This window comes from Bos taurus, chromosome 2 (genome assembly GCF_002263795.3).
Source record: "Bos taurus isolate L1 Dominette 01449 registration number 42190680 breed Hereford chromosome 2, ARS-UCD2.0, whole genome shotgun sequence".
Lineage (NCBI taxonomy): Eukaryota > Metazoa > Chordata > Mammalia > Artiodactyla > Bovidae > Bos > Bos taurus.
In genome coordinates this window covers 131,583,064-131,607,024 of record NC_037329.1, presented here as the reverse complement: position 1 = coordinate 131,607,024, position 23,961 = coordinate 131,583,064, and the positions used below count along the sequence as shown (strand labels likewise).

The 23,961-nt window shown below is 38.3% G+C and overlaps 1 protein-coding gene across 21 annotated transcripts in view; it reads right to left on the bottom strand.

Moving 5' to 3' along the window:
- EIF4G3 (eukaryotic translation initiation factor 4 gamma 3) overlaps positions 1 to 23,961 on the bottom strand; it is a 354,574-nt gene that overhangs the window by 230,765 nt on the left and 99,848 nt on the right. For 20 of the 21 annotated variants that reach the window (XM_024982993.2, XM_015460874.3, XM_059880202.1 and 17 more), the window contains one exon: positions 13,015 to 13,143. The exons of the other annotated variant lie outside the window; for it this stretch is intronic. In XM_024982993.2, the coding sequence (XP_024838761.2) occupies positions 13,015 to 13,143 (129 nt within the window). The remainder of the gene's footprint in view (positions 1 to 13,014; positions 13,144 to 23,961) is intronic. 21 annotated transcript variants of the gene reach the window in all.

The following is a 23,961-nucleotide window of genomic DNA, read 5'->3' as shown; positions in this document are numbered from 1 at the left end:
ACAGCTGTGAAATAAAGTCTTTTTTTTTAATGGCAAGACAGGAGAAACTTAAACAAAAATATCTTCTCTGCCCTATGGCCTCCTCTCCCCCTCTCTGTGCACTGTATACCTGCATTATACATCACCAAACCTCCCCCATCAGCAGGAATACCAGCTCAGCCATAAACAGCAACATTCTCTTAACATCAACAAGACAACTCCTTAAGAGACAGCATTCCCTGATGATTTTGTAAGGGGTCAATGATGATATGAATTATTTAAACTGTCAGTGAAAGGTCATTTGATGTACAGCCCTGTCTCAAAAAAACATATATAACCGTGCCTTGACTTCCTGGTGGCCTGGTGGTTCAGTTGGTAAAGAGTCTGCCTGCAATGTGGGAGACCCAGGTTCGCTCCCTGGGTGGGGAAGATCCCCTGGAGAAGGAAATGGCAACCTACTCCAGTATTCTTCCATGGACAGAGGAAGCTGGTAGGCTATAGTCCACGGGGTCACAAAGAGTCGGACACGATTGAGTGACTAACACTTCCACTTTCAATTTGACTTTCACTTGACTCCATGGGTGGAACCATTCTCAGAGCCTTCTCGGATGCTGTTCCTGGGTTATAGTCCTGAAATTTAGCGCAAATAAATTTTTTTATATCTTTCTTAGACTGACTGACTAATTTTTCATCAATATACTTTTCCATTCAAATCACTGAACTTATCAACTTTTCTTATCTTCTAATGTATGCCCTTAAGGCTACATGCTTAAGTAACACTTTACGTACATCACACAAATTCTAACACAAAGTGCTATTTTTCATTCATTTCTAAAGATAATGTTTATATTTTGATTTTATCAAGTCAAAAGTTTTAAATTTCCAAATAACCAAATTTTATTTTTTTCTCCTACATTATGCTTAAGATTATGAAAGATACAAAATTATGTTTTAAATAAATAATTCTAGCCAACCCCTCGTCTAATTGAATTATATTCTAACTAAAATAAGTTATAATTCTGATAAGGTTTTTTAAAAACAGCAATTATGCTCTGTAAAGTTTCAAATTAAACATAATTTACATTTTGTTTTTCTTTTGTTATTAAGCTCTAAATTCTACAGAAGTATATTTAGAAAATAATATAAATATGATTGGAATTTAACATTTCTCTCTGTAACCTAGCATATCATTAGATTTTATAAATTCTCCTTAAGATGCAGAAAAATGGCAGTCTTAATAGAATGAGAAAAAATGTAAATTAAATATTTATAAATTTATTACTTCAATCAAATTATCCATAGCCTTTTTAATAGTTCAGCTAACTTGAATCGGTAAAACACCCTCTCTATATTTTTAAGGCTTGATAATTATGATACTGAAACCACTGATACCCTCAATTATTTTTACCCTGGTTTTTTGTATACAAAATTTATTTTTCATACATATAATCAAAATATATATTTATATACACACACATTCTTGAGCTAATAGACATTTATATAAAAACAAGTTTACTATCTGTGTCATATATCTGTATCAGGGATTGGCAAAAAATGACCCTTAGCATTTGTTTTTGTAGGGGCACCTATGAAAAGGTTTTTTCACCTATTTAAAGGACCGAAAAAGAAGAAAAACCAGCAGCAGCAGCAAAACATAATCTGACTCCAAAATATTTATTATCTGGTCTTTCCAGTTCGCTAATGTATCATGGGCTGGCAAATTTATCCCTGTTGAGGTCCGGATAGAAAATATTTTAGGTTTTGTAAGGCATACAATCTCTGGCAACTATTCAACTCTGCAACTGCAGCACAAAAGCAGAATTCACAAATAAAATTAGTATGGATGTATTTTTGTAAAACTTCACTTACCAAAACCATGACAGATTTGGCCCTTGGGTCATAGTCTGCCAACCCTTAACCTATACGATTACTAACTAACCTGTCCATTTCTCTGAGATTTCAATCTCCCACACTGCCGAATTTGACCACTTCCATTTTTTAAAATTTGTTTTATATATATTCTAAACCAATTAATTATCTAAGAGTTTATAATATTACATCATCTAGAAACTACTTATTGTTGGAATTATTTCTCACCCATACAGCTTTTTGCTTTAAACTGTATGTTGATTTCTAAAGGTTGCTTATACCTACCAGCATTTTCCTTTAAATGCTTTCCTGCTTTTGTTTTTAATCTTTTTGTGTCATGTTCAAATGCATATTCCTAGATTCCAGTTTTTGACAAATTGAGTGAATATTTAATAAAGGAATTTAATGTCATTATTATTAGTCAAACATGATATTTTATAACATTTACTTTGTTTCTTTTTATTTTTTTATTTATTTTTTGGCTGGACTGGATTTTGGGGGCTGCACAGGCTTCTCTCCAGCTATGGTGAATGGGGGCTACTCCAGTTGTATGTAGTCAGCGGGCTTCTCACTGCAGTGGCTTCTCTCGTTGCAAACACAGGCTCTAGGGCGCCCAGGTTTCAGCAGTTGTGGCTCCTGGGCTCTAGAGCACAGGCTAAGGAATTGTGGTGTAAGGGCTTAGCTGCTCCGCAGCATGTGGGATCTTCCCAGATCAGGGATCGAACCCATGTTTCTTGCATCAGCAGGCGGATTCTTTACAACCGAGTGACCAGGGAAGCCCCGTACTTCCTTTGTAATATCTCCTTTCCTCCTTTTTGTTAAATTTGTGGATTTACGGCCCCATGTTATTCGTTATTACTAAGGTAACTAGACGTCCTTTTGGGCTCTCCAGGTGGCACAGTGGTGAAGAATCCACCTGCCAATTGAGACACAGGAGATGAGAGTTCAATCCCTGGGTTGGGAAGACGTTCCCCGCAGGAGGAAATGGCAAACCACTCCAGTATTCTTGCCTAGGAAATCCCATGGACAGGGGAGGCCCAGTGGACTGTAGCCCATCGGGTAACAAAGAGTCAGATACGACTGAGCACACACACATATATCCTTTTACCATTTATTTGTAAATACCTTTACTTACCTGCTGTCTTTCAGCTCTAATCTAGGCTGTAAGTAGGAGGGTGCTTTGACCTCCTGTCAGGACGGCTCCAGACACCAGCTCCATTCAGATCTCGAGTCTCTGAAAGCCACTTAGAGATCCAGCAGCAACCATGCACACATACCTCACCATTACAGCACTGGCCTCACCTCTCACCAATCGAACTGCTACTGACCAACGTGCAGTGAAACGTCCTTCTCACAAGTCTGAGCAACAGTTTCCTAAAGAACTTCTCTAAGCTCCTAGGTTCTCACACCACCACTATCTCTCCTCTTTCATTCCCTCGGCTCTTAAGAATGTTAGGTGCTTCTTACAGTTACTAATCTCTGGACTACTTCAGTGTCCCTCTGAGAATCAATCAGCTAGTTTAACAAATTCATGTATTAAGTCCCCCTGTATTTGAACTGGATAGAATGATTTCTTTTTTTCTGACAATACTTTAACTGCTGCTAACTGCTTTAACTGCTAAGCTAACTAGACAATCGTGTTCTCAACCATACTAAATAGGCAGGTCAAAATTCTGGAACTGAACTGTGAAAGATGAGCAATTTTAATGGTGATGAAGACTAATAAAATCTAAAGTAGTAAACAGAGGCTTGAATAATACAATGCAGTACCTGAAAATGAAGTATCACTGACAGGGAACTGAAAAACAGATTTATTTTGCAATGAAATACAACAAAATATTGGCAACATAACTTTTTCTACATATCACCTACTTAAGTATCTATGGAACGAAGTATTTGGCAGACAGTAAAAAGACCATACGAGAGCAGAAGAATTCAGATGGCTTGAGAGTTTATCATTCCTTAGAGAGGAAAAAAATGAGAATTCATTAACCAATGAAAAATGTAAAATCAGATCTAGCTCTTCCTGTTAATTATAAGCATCACTGGAAATTTTGGGGGAAACAGAACAGTAAATAAATATATGCATTAAGGAAAAAAGGTTGCTGGTTTGGTATTATAAATTACAACATTTTATCCTAGTAACAATTAATGTATAATCTGCATTGTTTATAGTTAACTGACACTACTTGTTTTAAATATACCTTAAACTCTCCTTAACTCTTCTTTGAAAAATTGATAATTACCATGAAGTCACATGATATGTGTGCTGCCTGCTTTTCACTGAGTCACTGATATCCAGTGACTGATATCCAGTGACTCACTGATTGAGTCACTGATAGCCAAGATTCTCAGTTCTATAAAGATTCTAGCTTTTTTCTTTTGGTCATGCTGTGAGGTTTGCTGGACTCTCAGGTCCCTGACCGGAGAAGGCAATGGCACCCCACTCCAGTACTCTTGCCTGGAAAATCCCATGGATGGGGGAGCCTGGTGGGCTGCAGTCCATGGGGTCGCTAGGAGTCAGACATGACTTCACTTTCACTTTTCACTTTCATGGTTTGGAGAAGGAAATGGCAACCCACTCCAGCGTTCTTGCCTGGAGAATCCCAGGGACGGGGGAGCCTGGCGGGCTGCCGTCTATGGGGTTGCACAGAGTTGGACACGACTGAAGCGACTTAGCAGCAGCAGCAGCAGGTCCCTGACCGGGGACTGAACCTGAGCCCTACGCAGTGAAAGTGAAACTGCTGGACCAGCAGGGGACTGCCAAGAGCCTACCTTTCTTATATTTCAAGTAAACGTTCTCATCTGATTGCAGAGTAATCATGAGAAACACTGCGCTGGAGGAAGCACAAGCTGGAATCAAGATTGCTGGGAGAAATATCAATAACCTCAGATATGCAGATGACCCCACCCTTACGGCAGAAAGCGAAGAGGAAATAAAAAGCCTCTTGATGAAAGTGAAAGAGGAGAGTGAAAAAGTTGGCTTAAAGCTCAACATTCAGAAAACTAAGATCATGGTATCCAGTCCCATCACTTCATGGCAAATAGATGGGGAAACAGTGGAAACATTGTCAGACTTTATTTTTGGGGGCTCCAAAATCACTGCAGGTGGTGATTACAGCCATGAAATTAAAAGACACTTACTCCTTGGAAGGAAAGTTATGACCAACCTAGATAGCATATTAAAAAGCAGAGACATTACTTTGCCAACAAACGTCCATCTAGAAAAGGCTATAGTTTCTCCAGTGGTCATGTATGGATGTGAAAGTTGGACTATAAAGAAAGCTGAGCACCGAAGAATTGATGCTTTTGAACTGTGGTGTTGGAGAAGACTCTTGAGAGTCCCTTGGACTGCAAGGAGATCCAACCAGTCCATCCTAAAGCAGACCAGTCGTGGGTGTTCACTGGAAGGACTGATGTTGAAGCTGAAACTCCAATACTTTCGCCACCTGATGCAAATAGCTGACTCACTGGAAAAGACCCTGATGCTGGGAAAGATTGAGGGCAGGAGGAGAAGGGGACCACAGAGGATGAGATGGTTGGATGGCATCACCGACTCGACGGACATGGGTTTGGGTGGACTCCAGGAGTTAGTGATGGACAGGGAGGCCTAGCGTGCTGAGGTTCATGGGGTCGCAAAGAGTTGGACACAACTGAGCAACTGAACTGAACTGAACTGAAAAATAAATAAAGTCTGTTATAGTTGTTCAGGCACGTCTGACTCTCTGCGATCACATGGACTGTACCCTGTCAAGCTCCTCTGGCCACTGGATTTTCCAGGCAAGAATACTGACGTGGGTTGCCATTCCTTATTCCAGGGGATCTTCCCAACCTAGGGATCAAACCTGTATCTCCTGCTTGGCAGGCGGATTCTTTACCTGAGAAATCTTCTCCCACTTTCATGCAAATTAACCCTCCCCAATTAATCTGGTTAAGAACATATGCTTACGTGACAGATTAAACTTGGAACAATATTCTACATGTCTATGGTAACTACCCCTCTGCTGACCTTTCTCCCAATAGTCCTATCAGCCTGCTTCTCCCACAGCTCTCTCAATTACATAAATGGTGCTATGAATGAAGGTGCCTCCCTCCCTTACCTGCAAAAAAATTCATACATTGAAGCCCTAATCCCCTAGGAGTGTGATGGTATTTGGAGAAGTGGCCTGCAGGAGACAATCAGATTTAGATGAAGTCATGGGGCCCCTCATGATGGGAGCAGTGTCTTTGTAAGAGATACCAGAGAGCTTGCTCTTCTCCTCTCGCCGCCATGTGAGGAGGCAAGGTGGCCTTCTGCAATCCAAGTAGGAGGTTCCCATCAGGACCCAAAAGTCAGCCAGTACCTTGACCTTGGACTTCCTAGCATCCAAAAACGTGAGAAATGTCTGTTGTTCAAGCCACCAAGTCAATGGTATTTTGTTTCAAGAGCATGAGCTAATTAACCAAGACAAATGGAAAATAAATTTTTGCAGGAAAAATCACAAGCACTCTGAACTGAATAGTCAGAATACTCCATTTCCTGATTCTCTTTAAAACTATTCTATTTGCTATCCCCCGATTTACTGGCACATGCTAATTTCTATAGGTGAACTGAAGTTGCAATTTTCAAAACCATAAAAAACTTTAAAATGTCACAGCTATGTAAAAAATCAGATCGGTGGCACACAAGTGAGTTTCTCTTCTTAAACTAAGGGAAGTAAGTGAAGTAACAAGGTAAATCTACAAAGAAAACTCCTGAATTAGTTTAGTGGCAGCGAGAGAAATCAAGAAGTGCCTCCCAGAATGTGTCCAGAGAAAGTGACTCCTTAAACGTGAAAGAGATAAAATCCTAAACCTTTTTCCCTTCACAAAATTGAGATGAAAATAAACATCATCAACAAAAAACTGAGCCTACAACAAAGACGATGAAAGGAATGCTTGTAAAATCACTCAGTTCATCCTCATTGGTTCTTACAAAATTCATCAATTTTCTAAAGCAGTGCTGAATTAATGTAGAACTCACTTTTAAAACTTTTACTCTTTATACTTAGATATTTCAAAATACAGATTTTAGTCTTTTCTCTAGTTACATGGAACATAAAGAAAAGCATAATCAAACAAACCCGTAGGCATGGGAAGCTATTAAGATTGCATAAAGGATGAAATTTAGAAAACAGCTGGTAAAGTCCTACTTTATAAATATGGTTCCAACTGCTTTTATTAATGAAGAAAAAAGACAAAAGAGTTAAAATTTTTCATCAAATATGACCACATTAAGATAAATCTCAACAATTAGAGGAAAGAGCTTACCACAATTATGTAGCGTATTTGAGATGAAACCACAGGTATAAATGATTAGATATTTTATAAGACTTTATAACTTACTTTTATACTAATGACACTTATACAGGCATATTAATTTTAAACTATTTAATGACAGTATGTGCTGGTGAATTTTCAGTAAAGTATAAATTTTTAAGTAAGTACATACATTATCAACTAAAAAACAAACAAAAGAAACAGAGGATTTTGGCAACAGAGTCAACTAAATGCAGTCTACACTGCAGTTTCTAGAGCCTGTGCCACAAATGCAGCTTCCAAACGCCACTGATGTCAAAGGCTGCTTTAGATAGCTGTAGTATGCTCCATGGGGGAGAAGGCAAGTATAAAAAACAAGAAATTTTGTTTCACTTTTTTTTTTTTTTAAAGAAAGTCAACATTCATCTATTTCAACAATGAAATGTGAAAAAGATTTTCAAGGCTTCCTCTACTTATCCTTACTTTAAGCAAGGCTGATTGTCAGAGTCATCAAACTCAGAATTTGTCATATTCATGAAAGACATTTTTTTAAAAAATCCGAAAAAACATAAAAACTTGTTTGCAGTAAATAAAATTACTGTTTAGCTTAAAAAGAAAGAAAAAGCAATTTGCAAAGTCTGATACAACTCGTCAGTAAACAACTATGAGGTAATGCTGAGTATTTTTCCTTAGATTCCTGAAAGAAAAAGGAAGTCTAGAAGTTGGATAAAGGAAAATGATTATAGTAACCATAAGTCATTTAATTACATTGTTCTGTTACAATAAAAATAGTATGAATAAAAATAGTAAAGTTAAATTAAGTATCATGATCAATCACTACTCCTCAGTGAAGAAGTCCTTTCTTTGCTCAGTATTTCCAGAGACAATAAAGAATCTAATCAGTGGATCACATACCATCACCATCTCAGTCCACCATATAGCATGATCAAGTTGGTCTCTCAAAAAAGAGAGGAACCAAATGAAATTTCTAGGAACAGGAGGTGGGAAACATGTACCACTCCACTTCTCTTCATTATTCTGAGCATGTCTTCTCAGTGATTACTGTGAGCATAGCTTAAGAACTTAGACAGTGACACCAAGAAAAGGACTAGTCATTGAACCTGATAATCAGTGCCAGTTTGGGCTCCTGACTTTGTAATTTAGCTCCATTATGTGAAAATTAACCAAGTCAAAACAAATGTATACCAACAATCAATCAACAAGTATGAAACATTTTTGTTTTGCTGAACTAATTTTAAGATATTCAACTATCAAACTTCTGATCTTTTTTAAAAGACACAAAGTGAAACAGAACGCAAATCTGCCTAATTTTAATTCTAAAATATAGAACTCAAATTTTTTCACATTAACAACTGGGTACTCTGAAGCAGTTTCCCGAAAGCATGGAGACTGTAAAGGGAATTCAGATCTCATTTAATATAAGCCTCCTATTTACAAAGAGGAAAACTAAGCATTAACAGGAACTTCCAATAGTTGAACTCTGAAATAGTACTGTCAAGGCTGGGACAACCGTCTAACACAGGGCTCCTGACTCCCAGGAGAATGCATTTCTTTACTAACTCTGAAATCTGCCTCAGAAGATACTGTTAAATCCCAACATTATTCCCACAGTAAGGACATTCTCAGTTTAGAGACTGTTCAAGTACTGCAATTTCAAGGTGACGGAAAAGAATCCACACCTAAAAAGACTGTGTCTGATAATTTTCCACAGTTGGACAATTTCTTTTGAACTATAATAGTTCTCTAATAGTCAATAATTATATATATAATAATTATATAATAATCTCTAATATATTATTATAGATATATTAGATAGAATATCTAATCAGATATATATTACAGTCCCTATAGATATCTATCTATATATGGATATATCGATAGATAGATACATAGATATCTCTATATATCTATGTATCTATATATGTATCTAATTAGATATATTATCTAATATATATTCTATATTATTACATAATAATCTCTAATAGTCAAAAGTTTCTGATTTTCATTAAACGAAATCTGAGGGAACAGGACGAGAAAGATTTAGAAGTCACATAACAAAGGAAAGTGCACATAAAGTTTTAAAACCAGGTAAATGCACAAGTGTATGTACTTGCACACACACATATACAATGCTATCCTGAAAAAAAGAAGCAGGTTAAATATGCCGTCACTAACAATGGAATGAAGAGACTGGGAGCAATTTTCTACCATGTCCCTCCTTTTATGTTTCAAAGGTATGAAATTCCCTTTTCTTCAGCTTAGCTGCTTTCACTCAAAGCATGATCAACTGATTCAGACCAAACATTGAGTCACAGACAGAGGCTGCTACTTGGGACAAAAAGACCCGACTCACAGAAGAACGGGAGACTGTCACTTCTGACAGGGCATGTGGTTAAAGAAGCTTCTTTAATCTTTTCTGCAGTTGATTTGAGATCGAACATTAATAGTTTTGTGTATAAGAATAAACCACACTATTTCCAACAGAAAATGACCAAGCCTGGCCTGTACTTTTACCCTGGAAGGGATAAGCAAAGACCTGGAAAGACATCTCAAACTCCTAGAGAGAGCTTCTAAATTTCACACTAATACCAGAACGGTAGCCAAATTAGGTGAGTTAAGACACACGTGCATGCACACATGCACGCGCGCGTGGGCGCACACACACACACACACATCCTTTAAAGAATCAAGTTGGAAATGCACAAAAATACCAAGTGTCACTTATTGAAAGCAGACATGTGTACTCTTCTGACGCAAGATTTTATATAATCTTGGTAAAAACCCTCTTGAAGAGCAGCAGAATTCTAATTCTCCCCTATATAGCAATGAAGAAACCAAGTTCTAGAGATACTGAACAATTTACCCAACATCATATAACCAGAAACTGACAGATCAAGTCCCAGAACCTAGAGTCTATTTGACTCTAAGCCTGTAAAAATTTTCCCACTATTTTGAAGGTTTTACTTTCCATCATGATCCACAAACATGTTAACTATTAAAACCTAAGGAGACTGAGTTTCCCACAAAACACCCCAATTTTCCAGGTATGTCAATTTAGAAAGATTTCCTCAACTCTATAAGCAGACATTAAGACATTGTTAGGAGACAAATAAATCCATTATAAGGCTGGCTGCCCTGTCTGAAAGGTGCGTATAAAAGCGGGTAGTGAATGAGATGCGATGTACTGGGTTCATCCATCAAATCAGGAAGAATGATGATAACAAAATAGACCACAAAGGAAAAGCAAGGTAACTTCTGGTGACCCTTCTTCTTGGGATTTACGAACTCTGACTTCTAAAAGCAACTAATAAAATGGCATATAGAAACGCACTGGTAGGCTCGACAACTGAGACCACTGCTAGATCATCCTTCCTTAAATGCAAACTATGCATCTGCAAGCCACCCTCTTTCAGAACACTTAAGCACTTTGGGCAAACTGCTGAGGTCAAGTCACAACTGGGAACAGTAAGAATTTGAAATGGAAAACTAAGCTATTCTGCTTACATGCCAGTTACTGACTGCTTGCCTTTCAGCTCAAAATTCAACTTGTTTGCCAGGACAGTGAAAATGGATCTGGCACAATATAAACATTTCTCAGTCAAGGACACGGTAAAGACACTGCAAGAGGGAAGGGTTTTGCTTCCCACTCCTCCCAGGATGCAGCAGCCAGCAGTGCCCAGTGGCTGACAGCTACCCTGGGTACCCGCTCAGGCTGCTTTGCAGCAGAGTGCCTCCACTAAGAAACTGCCCTGTGCAGAGTTTCCCCTCAGTGCCTTAGAAGGCAGAATTCTGGCACATTCCAGAGAGCAGATTTCTAGTAAGTTCCACTGATGCAGTACCACAACTTCTCTACCATTCAGAGAACCACATCATGTGGATCTCAGTCCAAGGTGGGGGGGAGGGGAGGTGGAGAGCAGTCTCCTACCTAGCACTAGCATGAAAAAAGAGAGGCGCATGGTTACAAAGGCCTTTTTTTTCAGATTTTGGAGAGAACATAAATTACATTTGAGTGTGAGACACCTCAACGGACCTTCAAAGTGATCTGGGAGGTTTCCAACTTTGATTGAGGAAAAGAAACAAAGGAGCCTCTGCAGTAAGTTCAGGCTGCAACGTAAACTCCTCTACCACATCTGAAGTGTCCGTGGCAAGCAGAGTTGCTTACGGAGCCTCGATTCATCGAGCTCCACAGCAGCTCTTGGCTAAAGGAACTGGTGCTAGAGACGTAGGCTTTCCTCAACATTCCGTAGACAGCTTTCCAGCACGTTCCACTTGTATGACATTACTGACACCGTGTATTCTCTACTATTAGGTATACCATAGCCATGCACTCTCTGGCAACAGGGTGAAGAAGAATTTTCAAGGGAACTCTAACCTAGCCCCAGGAAAAGCAGCTACTCTATACACTTGTTATTTTTGCATCCTTTAAGGTTCTCTCTCATTACTCCAATCCCCTATTACACTTAATCATCCTTTATATGAAACTTTCCCTACTCAAACTACTACACAGTGTTTCTTTCCTCCTGAGACACATACCAACACACGTATTAATAGCTTGGGTGGCTCTCTTCCATACCATGAAAGCCAACATTGGAAACATCCTGAACGATTTAGAATTCACTTTGACATGCTTTACTTTTAAAGCTCAAAATTAAACAGGAATGATTTAGACTGAGTTTAAGTATAGCAGTAGTGGTAGCAGTTGTGTTAGTCGCTCTGTCATGCCTCTCTGGGACCCCATGGACTACGGCCCACCAGGTTCCTCTCTCCATGGAATTCTTCAGGCAAGAATACTGGAGGAGACAGCCATTGCCTTTCTCCAAGGGATCCTCCCAACCCAGGGATTGAACCCAGGTCTCCTGCATTGCAGGCAGATTCTTTACCATCTGAGCATGAATGGTGCTATTTCAATTATGGTTTGGCATGCTGTACATTCTTTCTCCAAACATTCTATAGTTTAAACTATCGTTCATCAACCCTTAGCTTATAATCGCCAGCCTTTAGCACTATTATTAGTAATTCTCCCTCTTATTATTCAAGCTCTTCAAAGGCATAAAAGATAAAGGCCCAAATTGAAACAAGTTACAAAATTAATTTTCATTATTAAAAGGAATGGTTATAAGCTATAAATATTAATAATCTCAAATAGCATGATTCAAAGTTACTGGCTTGACTATGTCTAAATTCCAATAAGAGATATCTTAATTCTATACCACTGTTAACCACAAGGAAGATCAAATAAACATGTAATGCTGAGTGGATACAAGCTGAAAGAGCTCTTGGGAAAGGGCTTAATATGCAGGGAATCCACAGGGACACATTAAAACAGTGTATCAGTGTCTCCTGTGCCTGGTAACTGGAAATAAACTAAGGAGTTCACTACTCTTTAACAGTTCAACAAAATTTTAAGCCTAGCAATTTTAATAATCTATTTACAAAATCACACCAACAAAAATTACTAAGAGGAAAAGGCATCATATCTTTTACAAAAGTAGAAAATAACCACCAAGAATCCACCAAAAAGTGAGAAGAAGCAAGACGATCAGATTACACACTGAAATGCAAACAAATGCTTTATGGGATTTTTAAAGAACTTTAGAATTATATTCTAATTTCCAAAACAAACAAACAAACCAAAAAAACCTAATTATCACTGACAGTTTATTCTGAATGGCTCCAGAAATGAAATGTGTAAAACTTACTAGCCACCATTATGGGAGGTGTGTCTAAAAAATGTAGTAAGACAACACAGAAATAAGATAAAACTGAAATTTCTCTTCAACTAATGCTGTATGTTTGTTTAAAAGTTTGCTTGAGAAAAATTCGGCTTTTACATGGAAATTTTTTTTAGGAAATTTAGATTTCTCTTACTTGAGAGAGTCCAGGGGACGAGGCATGTCCCGGGGGCGTTGCCGCAAGATTTGGATGCCCCTTGTTTATCTCATGTGCTGAGTAAGGGGAAGGGGTCGGGGGTCCCGGCTGTCTTGCTACTTGTGTTACCTGTGAAGAAATCAGTATTTAGTGAGAGTATTAGTAACTCAGTATTAATAAATATTGCAAAAGTAGCTATTTTTTAAAAATGAAATTCTCTCACAACTTATATTAAAATAAAAATAAAATAAGACTAAAGGCTTAATATTTCAATATTGAAAAAATGAAATTAATATAAAAAAGAGAAATTAATATTTTTATCCACTTGATAAAAGATTCTCAAAGCATACTTAAAACTGAAAATTTTAAAGGAAAAAAATAAACCAAAAAAGCCAGACTAGAAACAACATCCTATAGGATGCCATTTGATATTTTGTAAAAGGAACAAAAAGGAAATATCAATAAATGACTACAAGAGCAAATAATAACCACAAAAAGGGCACAAGGAGATTCTAGGGAGTGACATAACTTGTTTCAGATCATGACTGTATGCAGATTACATATCTCTTTGTACCTGTCAAAACCAATGGAAGTATACATAGAACTGAAATAAGGTGAATTTTACCTTAAATAAATGATACCTCAATAAATCTGACCAAAAAAAGTTACTTATACAGCATAATCGCATTTTTGTTTCTAAAAAAGCACATGTAAATATACATACACATATTTCTATATGTGTATTTATGTGTAAATACATGTGCATATATAAATATATATATATATCAGTTCAGTTCAGTCGCGCAGTCGTGTCCGACTCAGCTTTCTGAGTGACTACTCTGGGATTTCTAAACAACTCTACCTACCAGCTTGCTCAGATATGCAGATGACACCACCCTTATGGCAGAAAGTGAAGAAAAACTAAAGAGCCTCTTGATGAAAGTGAAAGAGGAGAGTGAAAAAGTTGGCTTAAAGCTCAACATTCAGAAAACGAAGATTATGGCATCTGGTCCCATCACTTCATGGGAAATAGATGGGGAAACAGTGGAAACAGTGTCAGACTTTATTTTTCTGGGCTCCAAAATCACTGCAGATGGTGACTGCAGCCATGAAATTAAAAAACGCTTACTCCTTGGAAGGAAAGTTATGACCAACCTAGACAGTATATTGAAAAGCAGAGATATTACTTTGCCAACAAAGGTCAGTCTAGTCCAGGCTATGGTTTTTCCAGTGGTCATGCATGGATGTGAGAGTTGGACTGTGAAGAAAGCTGAGCGCCGAAGAATTGATGCTTTTGAACTGTGGTGTTGGAGAAGACTCTTGAGAGTCCCTTGGACTGCAAGGAGATCCAACCAGTCCATTCTGAAGGAGATCAGTCCTGGGTGTTCTTTGGAAGGAATGATGTTGAAGCTGAAACTCCAATACTTTGGCCACCTCATGTGAAGAGTTGACTCACTGGAAAAGACCCTGATGTTGGGAGGGATTGGGGGCAGGAGGAGAAGGGGACGACAGAGGATGAGACGGCTGGATGGCATCACTGACTCGACAGACGTGAGTTTGAGTGAACTCCGGGAGCTGGTGATGGACAGGGAGGCCTGGCATGCTGCAATTCATGGGGTCGCAAAGAGTCGGACACAACTGAGCGACTGAACTGAAATGAATCAACCATTTCTTGGTATACAGAGAGGGACAGTGTGTTTGTGTGCGCATGCACACTGTATTTAAAAGATTATATGCCGAGAAACATTCATTTTTTATGGATATTATAGTTTTGCATTGGCAATAATATGGAAGATCCAGAATTCTCATTCATATGCTCGTGGAAATATAGATTGGTAGAAGTTCTCTGGGAAAGAACTTGGCACTAGCTAGTACCTTTGAGAATAGGTATACCCTATAGGTTACGCCTTATTTTGCTTTTTTCTTGTCTTTTTTCTTGGAGGATAATGGCTTTATAGCACTGTTTGTACAGCACCTGTGCCACATAGCCTAGCTCTTTGTAGGTATACATTTGTGAGAAAACAGGAAAACGTGCACCAAGATACATGTAAAAAATATTCATAGTTGCACTGTTCTTATTACCCAAAACTGGATAACACGAACATTCATTAGCAGGAGAATGAATCAGTAATGAAATATTTTCCCGTATGGAAATCAAACTAAAAACTAGAGCAACATTTCACAATTTGAATGACTCTTATAAATGTTAATGAGTGAAAAAGAACACAGAATACAGAGTATTATTCCAAAAACGTTCCAAAATAAACAAAATTTGACTATATTAATTTAGAAATACATTAATGAATGGCAACACCATAAACAAAAGCAGGAAATTTCTTTTAAGGCATCTATATCAGGAAGAGAAGGAGTAGAGATCAGAAAAGGCCATATCATGTTTTGCTCTTTTAAACCTGGGAGGTGAGACAGTTTTTGCTTTAAAATTATTTGTTAAACTCTACGTTTATGTTTTATGCACTTTCATGCATGCATCATTCTCTTCAATTCCCTAAAAAAGATTAGAAACAAAAACAAGCAAATTACTTAGGACCTAGGTTAAAGTATTAGTTACAGTGGTATTAATTATATTGCTGTTATACAAGAGTAGAAAGAATATAAAAAGAAAATAAAGTAAAACAATATCTCAGGACTTCCCTGGCAGTCCAGTGGTTAAGATCCCTGGAGGGGGAACTAGGATCCCACATGCTGCAGGGTGTGGTCTAAACAAAAAATAAATGAAGGGAAAAAAGAAAGAAAACCTCTAAAATTTTGACTGAGTAAAAATTTCAACTAGCTAGTCAATTTCATTCAAAAGTTTTACCTAAAACCATTTCCTATAAAATCAATGATATTTGTTGTTTACTGAGCAATGTAACTTGAAGAATCTTTTGAAAATGTAAAGCTAAACCATAAAGACCATGGAAACTAAGATTGGTCAGTAAGTATAAAGTTGATAAAATAGAAAGTTGATTTGTTCGGCACTGAATTACCTGATTGGATAAAATATTCCAGCCAATTAAAAGATGTAACACATAAACTACAATTTCAAATCATAGCTATTTAAAAAGTGAAGTTTCCTGAATATAATCATTCTCTGGACCCAAGAGGAATGGAAATACTGTGCAGGAAACGTATGTGGGGAAAAAACCAGCCAGGTGTAGACAACAGGGAATGAGGTCTACAGAGAGCCGGAGTGAACGCCCGTCCCCCACACGGAAGGACACATTCAGCAGGAGCCGAGCGACACCATTCAGAATTTCCAACAAGTCATGCAGTGTCTTCCAAGTTTTCAAGAAAAACTAAAATTAAATATTTTTAATGAAATGTTCCCGACTTCCAAAACACTGTACTAGTCACATAAAGCACATCGATACATGAGGAGGACAGGCAGCCAGAGCGTGAGCCTGGCTCCAGGCGTCCCTCATGATCATCACTGAAACATAAACTTTGTAGGCTTTTTTTTTTTTTCCTTTGGACAAAACGAGGAACTATTTATTACTTTCAACAACAGCAGTAGAGTATCTGTGTACCACACTTTGAACCTAAGGTTCAGGATAACACAAACAAGGCCACATACTATGTGGTGACTTGCATTACCTGAGAGGAACCCTGAACTCAGAGAACTTGAATCTTTTATAATGGACAGTAAGCATGCCGCCTTTTGCTCCAGAAAGAGAAATTATCTCTTTTATACAGTAAGCATGTGTGCCCATTTGCTCTGAATGTCTTATACACAGCTATGGTATTCTTCCATCTCTGTCACTTTATGTACTAACACAAAGAACAAGGTAATAAAAGAAAAATGAAAATAGTAACGCTGTGATGAGTTTATTCAGAATTTTCTAATAAGCAAAACTACAAAGAATAAACTTTCTATTTTAAGGAAGTACTCACATATAGACTTATGACTGAATTCTAGATAGGTATGAATGAATATAGATATATTGTTAAACATTATATACACACATATAAAACATATTTTTACTCACTGCATCTACATATGCATATGTTGCCCAATATATGCAATAAAAATACAGCACTTAAAAACATAATTGAATCTTTATCAAAAGAATTGCAAAAAATTCCTATCAAGAAATAATGTTTTCAGCAAAAAAAAAAAAAAAAATCATTCCTATAAAGGTAAACATGATACATAGTTTGTCTGAGAAGTCATCCCTTAATTTTTTTATCCCAAGATGAAGTTTACTTAGTGAAATCATCTAAAAGCATTTCAACAGCTGCAACTCCCACATGGAAATGACCAAGTTCAATTTGGGGTAGACTGGAAGGACTCCAAAGCTTTTCTTCAGTTCAGTTCAGTCGCTCAGTAGTGTCCGACTCTGCGACCCCGTGGACTGCAGCACGCCAGGCCTCCCTGTCCATCACCAACTCCAGGAGTTTACTCAAACTCACATCCATCGAGTCCGTGATGCCATCCAGCCATCTCATCCTCTGTTGTCCCCTTCTCCTCCCGCCTTCAATCTTTCCCAGCATCAGGGTCTTTTCCAATGAGTCAGTTCTTTGCATCAAGTGGCCAAACTAGTGGAGCTTCAGCTTCAACATCAGTCCTTCCAATGAATATTCAAGACCGATTTCCTTTAGGATGGACTGGTTGGACTGCCTTCTTACTTGGCTAATTTCAATACTCTATGAGAATCTCAAGCAGCTTCTCCACCCCTCCTGGTGAGTTTTTCATATTATCCTACTTCTTCCTTCAGATTATTTATTTCCCAATATTTAGAGATATTTTTAATTACAAATATTGGGAAATAAAAGCTGATTTAGTCAATTAAAAAGGAACACTACAGTGAATACTAGAAAAATTTACTAAGTATCATGACATTTTTTCAAAGCCAGACATTATTACTGCCAAACTCCTCCCAAAAACCAAGAAAAAGATAAAGAAAGTACATTACTTTCCTCTTTGCTCTACTCTTAGCTACACTTAATAGGTTGAACCATGTGGAATTTCTAAAATTCAAGGTTTTTATCACATGTTTTAAAAAGGCAATTTCATATAATTCAAGTAATACTTAAATACTCAAGCAAATAGATGCTACCATGGACACTTCTATCATGGACTCTAAGTACTGGGTTCAATTCTGAGGATTGTTTCTTTTCATATTTATTAATAACTGGCAATGGAAACAAGTGAAAGAAAAACAGATCAGCTACTTTCTCAGTGTTGACTACCTACCACAAATCAGTAACAACGAAATAAAAATAAGAAAAAAACACCTGCCCTCAGAAACATGTCTAGGAATCAAAGGTAACAAAGAGAGGATACCATGGGCGAATCCTTCCCAGACAGAGGGCAAAGGGTGGTAGGCAGAATTCTAAAACGGCTCTCAATATTCCTGTCTCTGGTGCACATACCCTGTATAAGTCTTTCCCCTTAATATACCAGAGAACATGATGGAGTATCACTCCTGTGATAGGTAACTAAAGAGTTGACTTCAAGTTAATCAACAGAGATTCCGCTGGCTGGGTCTGAACTTTTTAGCTGAGCTCGTTAAAACACAGTGAATCAGAGAGATATTCTCTTGCTGTTCTTAAAGACTAAGCCTTCCAGATAATGACAGGACCATACAGCAAGGACCTGAAGGTAACCTGAGAGGACCTGAGAGCAATTCCTAGCCAGCAGCCAGTAAGAAAACAAGGACCCAAGTCAACAACCACAAGGAAATAAAGTCTTCCAATAATCCAAATGAGTATGGAAGTGAATCCCAAGCCTTACATGAGATGATGCCCTGGTAGATGAAATGAAAAAATGAAGGAGAGAAGGAAAGGGAGAGAGAGAGGGGAAAAGAGAAAGAAAGAGACGGGAGGAAGAGACAAAGAGAAATCCAAGAAAGAGAGTGTGTGTGTGTGTCTTTGTGTGTGTGGGTGTGTGTGGGTGTGTGGGGGGATGGTGAGACAAAGAGACAGAGAGAGAGAAAGAGAGGAGGACGGAATGAGGAGGGAAGGAAGGTGCAGCTTGGGTGGAAAGAACCCGCCTGCAAGGCAGCAGACTCCGGTTCAATTCCTGGATGGGGAAGATCCCCTGGAGAAGGGAAAGGCCACCCACTCCAGTATTCTGGCCTGGAGAATTCCATGGACTGTGTAGTCCATGGGGTAGCAAAGAGTCGGACACGACTGAGCGACTTTCACTTTCACTTTTCACATGAGATTCCAGTCTGTGTTTACACTTTAATTTCAGCATGGTCCTAAGCAGAGCACCCTAACAGCCCAGACCCACCTAATCTGTGAGATAATGAATGGGTGCTATTTTAAGCTGTTAATTCTGGGGTGACTTGTTACATAGTAATAACAAAAACTAGGGAAAGAACTCACATGGCAGAAAAATGACAGGTATAAGACCCTGAAAGTTTGACAAGGTCATACAATGGGAATGACTCAACTGTTCCAAGTGGGGTTGGGAGTAATCCCCCCATCCCGAAGCTAAAAAGATATGGCAGCAGAGGCAATATTGCTTAAGGGCTTACTAAGCATGGTAAGGACTTTGATAACTGGAATAACCTATAGGAAATTTTAATCAGGACCATGAGCAGATCTAATGTTTTCAAAGATCATTTTGGCTGCTTTGTGAAAAGAACAGAAGAACGTAAGAATGGAAACAATTAGTTTAAAAGCTATCACAATAAACTAGGCCAAAAGCGATGGTAGCTTAAAACATCTTTAAAAATAAAGATGAAAAGAAGTTGGAATAATTTGGGTTGTATATCAAAGGCAGAGCAAACAAAATTCCTGTTGATTTGACTGAAAAGAATGGACAGAAAGGAATGAAGATTGACTGATTCACTTATTTAATATGTATTTACTGAGAACAAATTTTATGTCACACACTGGTGCATGGGATACAAAATTAGGTGAATAAGATTCTAAAATTTCTGTCTTCATGGCTGAAGAAAACAAAATAATAATAAAAGATATAATAATTTTTTAAATATATATTTAAAAGGGATAACTACACGAAAACAGATGATGGCTTTTAAGTTTATGGCTTGAAATATTAAGTGGGTGCAGTCCTATGAGATAGGGAGAACAGACTTAGGGGAAACAGCAATCAAAGGCAACATATGCCTAACAGACATCCAAATGGCTAAGTAGCCATTTCAGTATTTGAATCCAAGCTGAGAAGAGGAGTCAGGGCTGGGGAGGATAAATTTAGAAGTAGGTTCATAGCGAACTTTTAGGTGGTCTCTAAGCTAACTATGAAAACTAGCAAATAAAAACTATGAAAAACCTTGTAATTTATAAACCAAAGGGATCTATTTAGTCAGTGTTAATTGTTGCATACTCTAGTATTCTTGCCTCGAGAATTCCATGGACAGAGGAGCCTGGCAAGGGTGTCACAAGAGTCAGACTTAGCGACTAAACCAGCAGCACCACCACCAAGACAGTGCTCACCCTCTCAATGGAATCAATGTGGCTTATTTCTCTACTCAGAATCCCTAAAGAATAAACAAAGTTATCACAGGACAAATCAGTAATGTCTCAGACTAAAACTAAACCAAAGTCAGAATCTCAGAATTTTAAAGACAAAAGGTAATTGAAAGATAATCTAATTTCAGCAGTCCTAGGATCAATATAGACTTAGTACCACAGAGAATGAGGCACACAACAAGTATTTTTTTCTAGATTGGTTAATTTTTTTTTAATTGACATATAACAGAAGTTCCTTTGTCTTTTTTTAATGGGTGCGCTGATGTCAGAACAGAATATAAAGGACAGGGCAGATAGCCATAATACAAACCAATTTAATATGACTGCTAATTTTAACTCCTCTGACACATACTCAACACTGATTGAGTATCAAGGCTCTGTCAGGCACTGTATTAAGCTATAAAAATGAAACAGCCCTTGTCCTTAAGGAGTTCCAATAAAAAGGATATCACAGAAAATAAAGAAACAAGACGTGATAAATCCTGTTTTTTAACGTATTTTCAATTTACTGTATTTAAAACTGATTAACCACCAGACATAACTGGGTCTGAAACTGTGGTCGGGTCTAGTGAAATCAGAGTTGCACACAGAGAAGTAAAACACTTTGGTTCAGACGAAGAATTAGAGATATTATTTTGAAAAGAAATTTTCAAAGTACAGAGGTAAGAAAGTAAAGTATGTTCCACATAGGTAAGGGGTTCTCTTTAGAAAGGGTTGGGAGAAAGAGAGTTTAGTGGACTGATGCTGGTGCAACTGCAGTCTGATTATAGCCAGACTGTAGGAAAACTGCATATTCTTTGCTAAGATATGTTAATCTTCTGTTCTCAGCAAAAAGGAGCCACTGATTTTTAAAATGATGATGTAATAATCTTATTTATATTGTAAGGGTAAGAGAGCGGGTAGAATGTCCACCAAAAAAATTTACACACTCACGTTCCTTATTCATAATAGCCAATAAATCAAGTATCTACAGCCAATATCCATTGGATCATAGAAAAAGCAAGAGAATTCCAGAAAAACACCTACTTCTGCTGCACTGAATATGTTAAAGCCTTTGACTGTGTGGCTCACAACAAACTGGAAAATTCTCAAAGAGACAGGAATATCAGACCACCTTACCTGCCTCCTGAGAAACCTGTTAAGAGGTCAAGAAGCAACAGTTAGAATTAGACATGGAACAGCAGACTGATTCAAAACTGGGAAAGGAGCGTACGTCAAGGCTGTGCTTATTTAACTTATATACAAAGAATATCATGTGAAGTGCCAGGATTAGATGAAGCACAAGCTGGAGTCACAATTGCAGGGACAAATATCAACAACCCCACATATGCAGATGATACCACTCAAACGGCAGAAACTAAAGAGGAAGTAAAGAGCTTCTTGATAAAGGTGAAAAAGGAGAGTGAAAAAGCTGGCTTAAAACTCAAAATTCAAAAAACTAAGATCATGATATTCAGTCCCATGATTTCATGACAAACAGAAGGGCAGAAGGTGGAAGCAGTGACAGATTTCCTCTTCCTGGGCTCTAAAATCACTGTGGACGGTGACTGCAGTCATGAAGTCAGAAGATGACTGCTTACTGGCAGCAAAGCCATGACAGACCTAGACAGCGTGTTAAAAAAGCAAAGACATCACTTTGCTGACAGAGGTCTGTATAGTCAAAGATAAGGTATTTCCAGTAGTCATGTATGGATGTGAGAGTTGGACCATAAAGAAGGCTGAGCACCAAAGAACTGATGCTTTCAAATCGTGGTGCTGGAGAAGACTCTTCAGAGTCACTTGGACCTCAAGGAGATCCAACCAGCCAATCCTAAAGGAAATCAAACCTCAATATTCATTGGAAGGACTGATGCTGAAGTTGAAACTCCAATTCTCTGGCCACCTGACGCAAAAAGAGAACTCACTGGAAGAGACCCTGATGCAGGGAAAGATTGACGGCAGGAAAAGAAGGGGGCAACATGAGATGGTTGGATGGCATCACCGACTAAATGGATATGAGTCTGAGCAAATTCAGGGAGACAGTAAAGGACAGGGAAGCCTGGTGTGCTGCAGTCCATGGGGTCGCAAAGAGTCAGACATAACTGAGCGACTGAACTGATGAACTGATGAAAGATAATTATACGTATATCCATACAATAGATACTATTAAGCAACAAAAACATTATGCTAAGAGAAGTAAGTCTTATATGAAATACTCAGAATGGGCAAATCTATCAGAGACAGAAAGTAGATCAGTAGTTGTCAAGGCCTGGGATGGGGCTTCCCAGGTGGCTCAGACAATAAAGAATCTGCCTGCAATGCAGGAGAAGTAAGAGACAGGGGTTTGAGCCCTGGATCAGGAAGAACCCCTAGAGAAAGGAATGGCAACCAACACCAGTATTCTTGCCTGGAGAATCCCATGGACAGAGGAGCCTGGCGGGCTATAGTCCACAAGGTTGCCAAGAGTCGGACACAACTGAGGCAACTGAGCACACACACGCACACAAGAGCTGGGGTGCTGGGGAGTAATGGGCGAATACAGGACACAGGGTTTCTTGTGGGGGGTGATGAAAACGTCCCCAAATTGCTTTTGGAGAAGACTGTACAACTCTGAATATGCCAAGATCCAACAACTGTACATTTTAAATGGGTGAATTACACGGTATTCAAATGTCTCAACAAAAATGAGAGACAGACACAGAATCTAGAGCAGAGGAGGCAAACTGGGCAGTAATGGGAAAGATGATTTTCACATGGGAACCAATGTAAAAGGACCAATTTGAGAAGTAACAACTTTAATCAAGAGCTGCAGAGATCAGTTATGGCTTCTCCATGCAATACATCACAGTATCCAAAGGAATCAACAGGAAACTTAAAAAGATTCAGGTCTAAGTGCAGGAAAAGACAAGGCAGATCTAGACACACTTTATCCTATTCACCTAATACAAACTTCAGATCACTGGCCTTGGTGACACCAATAACAAACTCTTTGTTCAAAATTTCTATCTTAGTTACTATTCATTTTGTTTTTATCTATTCTTCTTCCATTGACTTCCCTGGTGGCTCAGTGGTGAAGAATCCACCTGCCAAGCAGGAGACGCAGGTTTTATCCCTGGGTTGGGAAAATTCCCTGGAGAAGGAAATGACAATCCACTCCAGTATTCTTGCCTGGAGAATCCCATGGTCAGAGGAGCATGGCGGGCTACAGTCCATGGGGTCACAAGTGACTCAGACATTATTTAGTGACTGAGCATCCTTCTTCCATGTTAGAAACTGAGGTACTGAAAATAAAATGGGAGAACACATGACCATACCTAGCTTCAGCTCTATCATTTAATAGATGTGTTACTATGGGCAAATAACTCAAGAGTCCCACTTTCTTACCTTGTAAAATAGAAATCGTAAGAGGGATGAATGCAACTTTATAGACACATTTTGGAGAGTACCTAACAGAGTGCTTGATACACAAAACCTGGAAGCTACTAATATTTATACCCACAAATTAAACATGAGGTTTATGAAGAC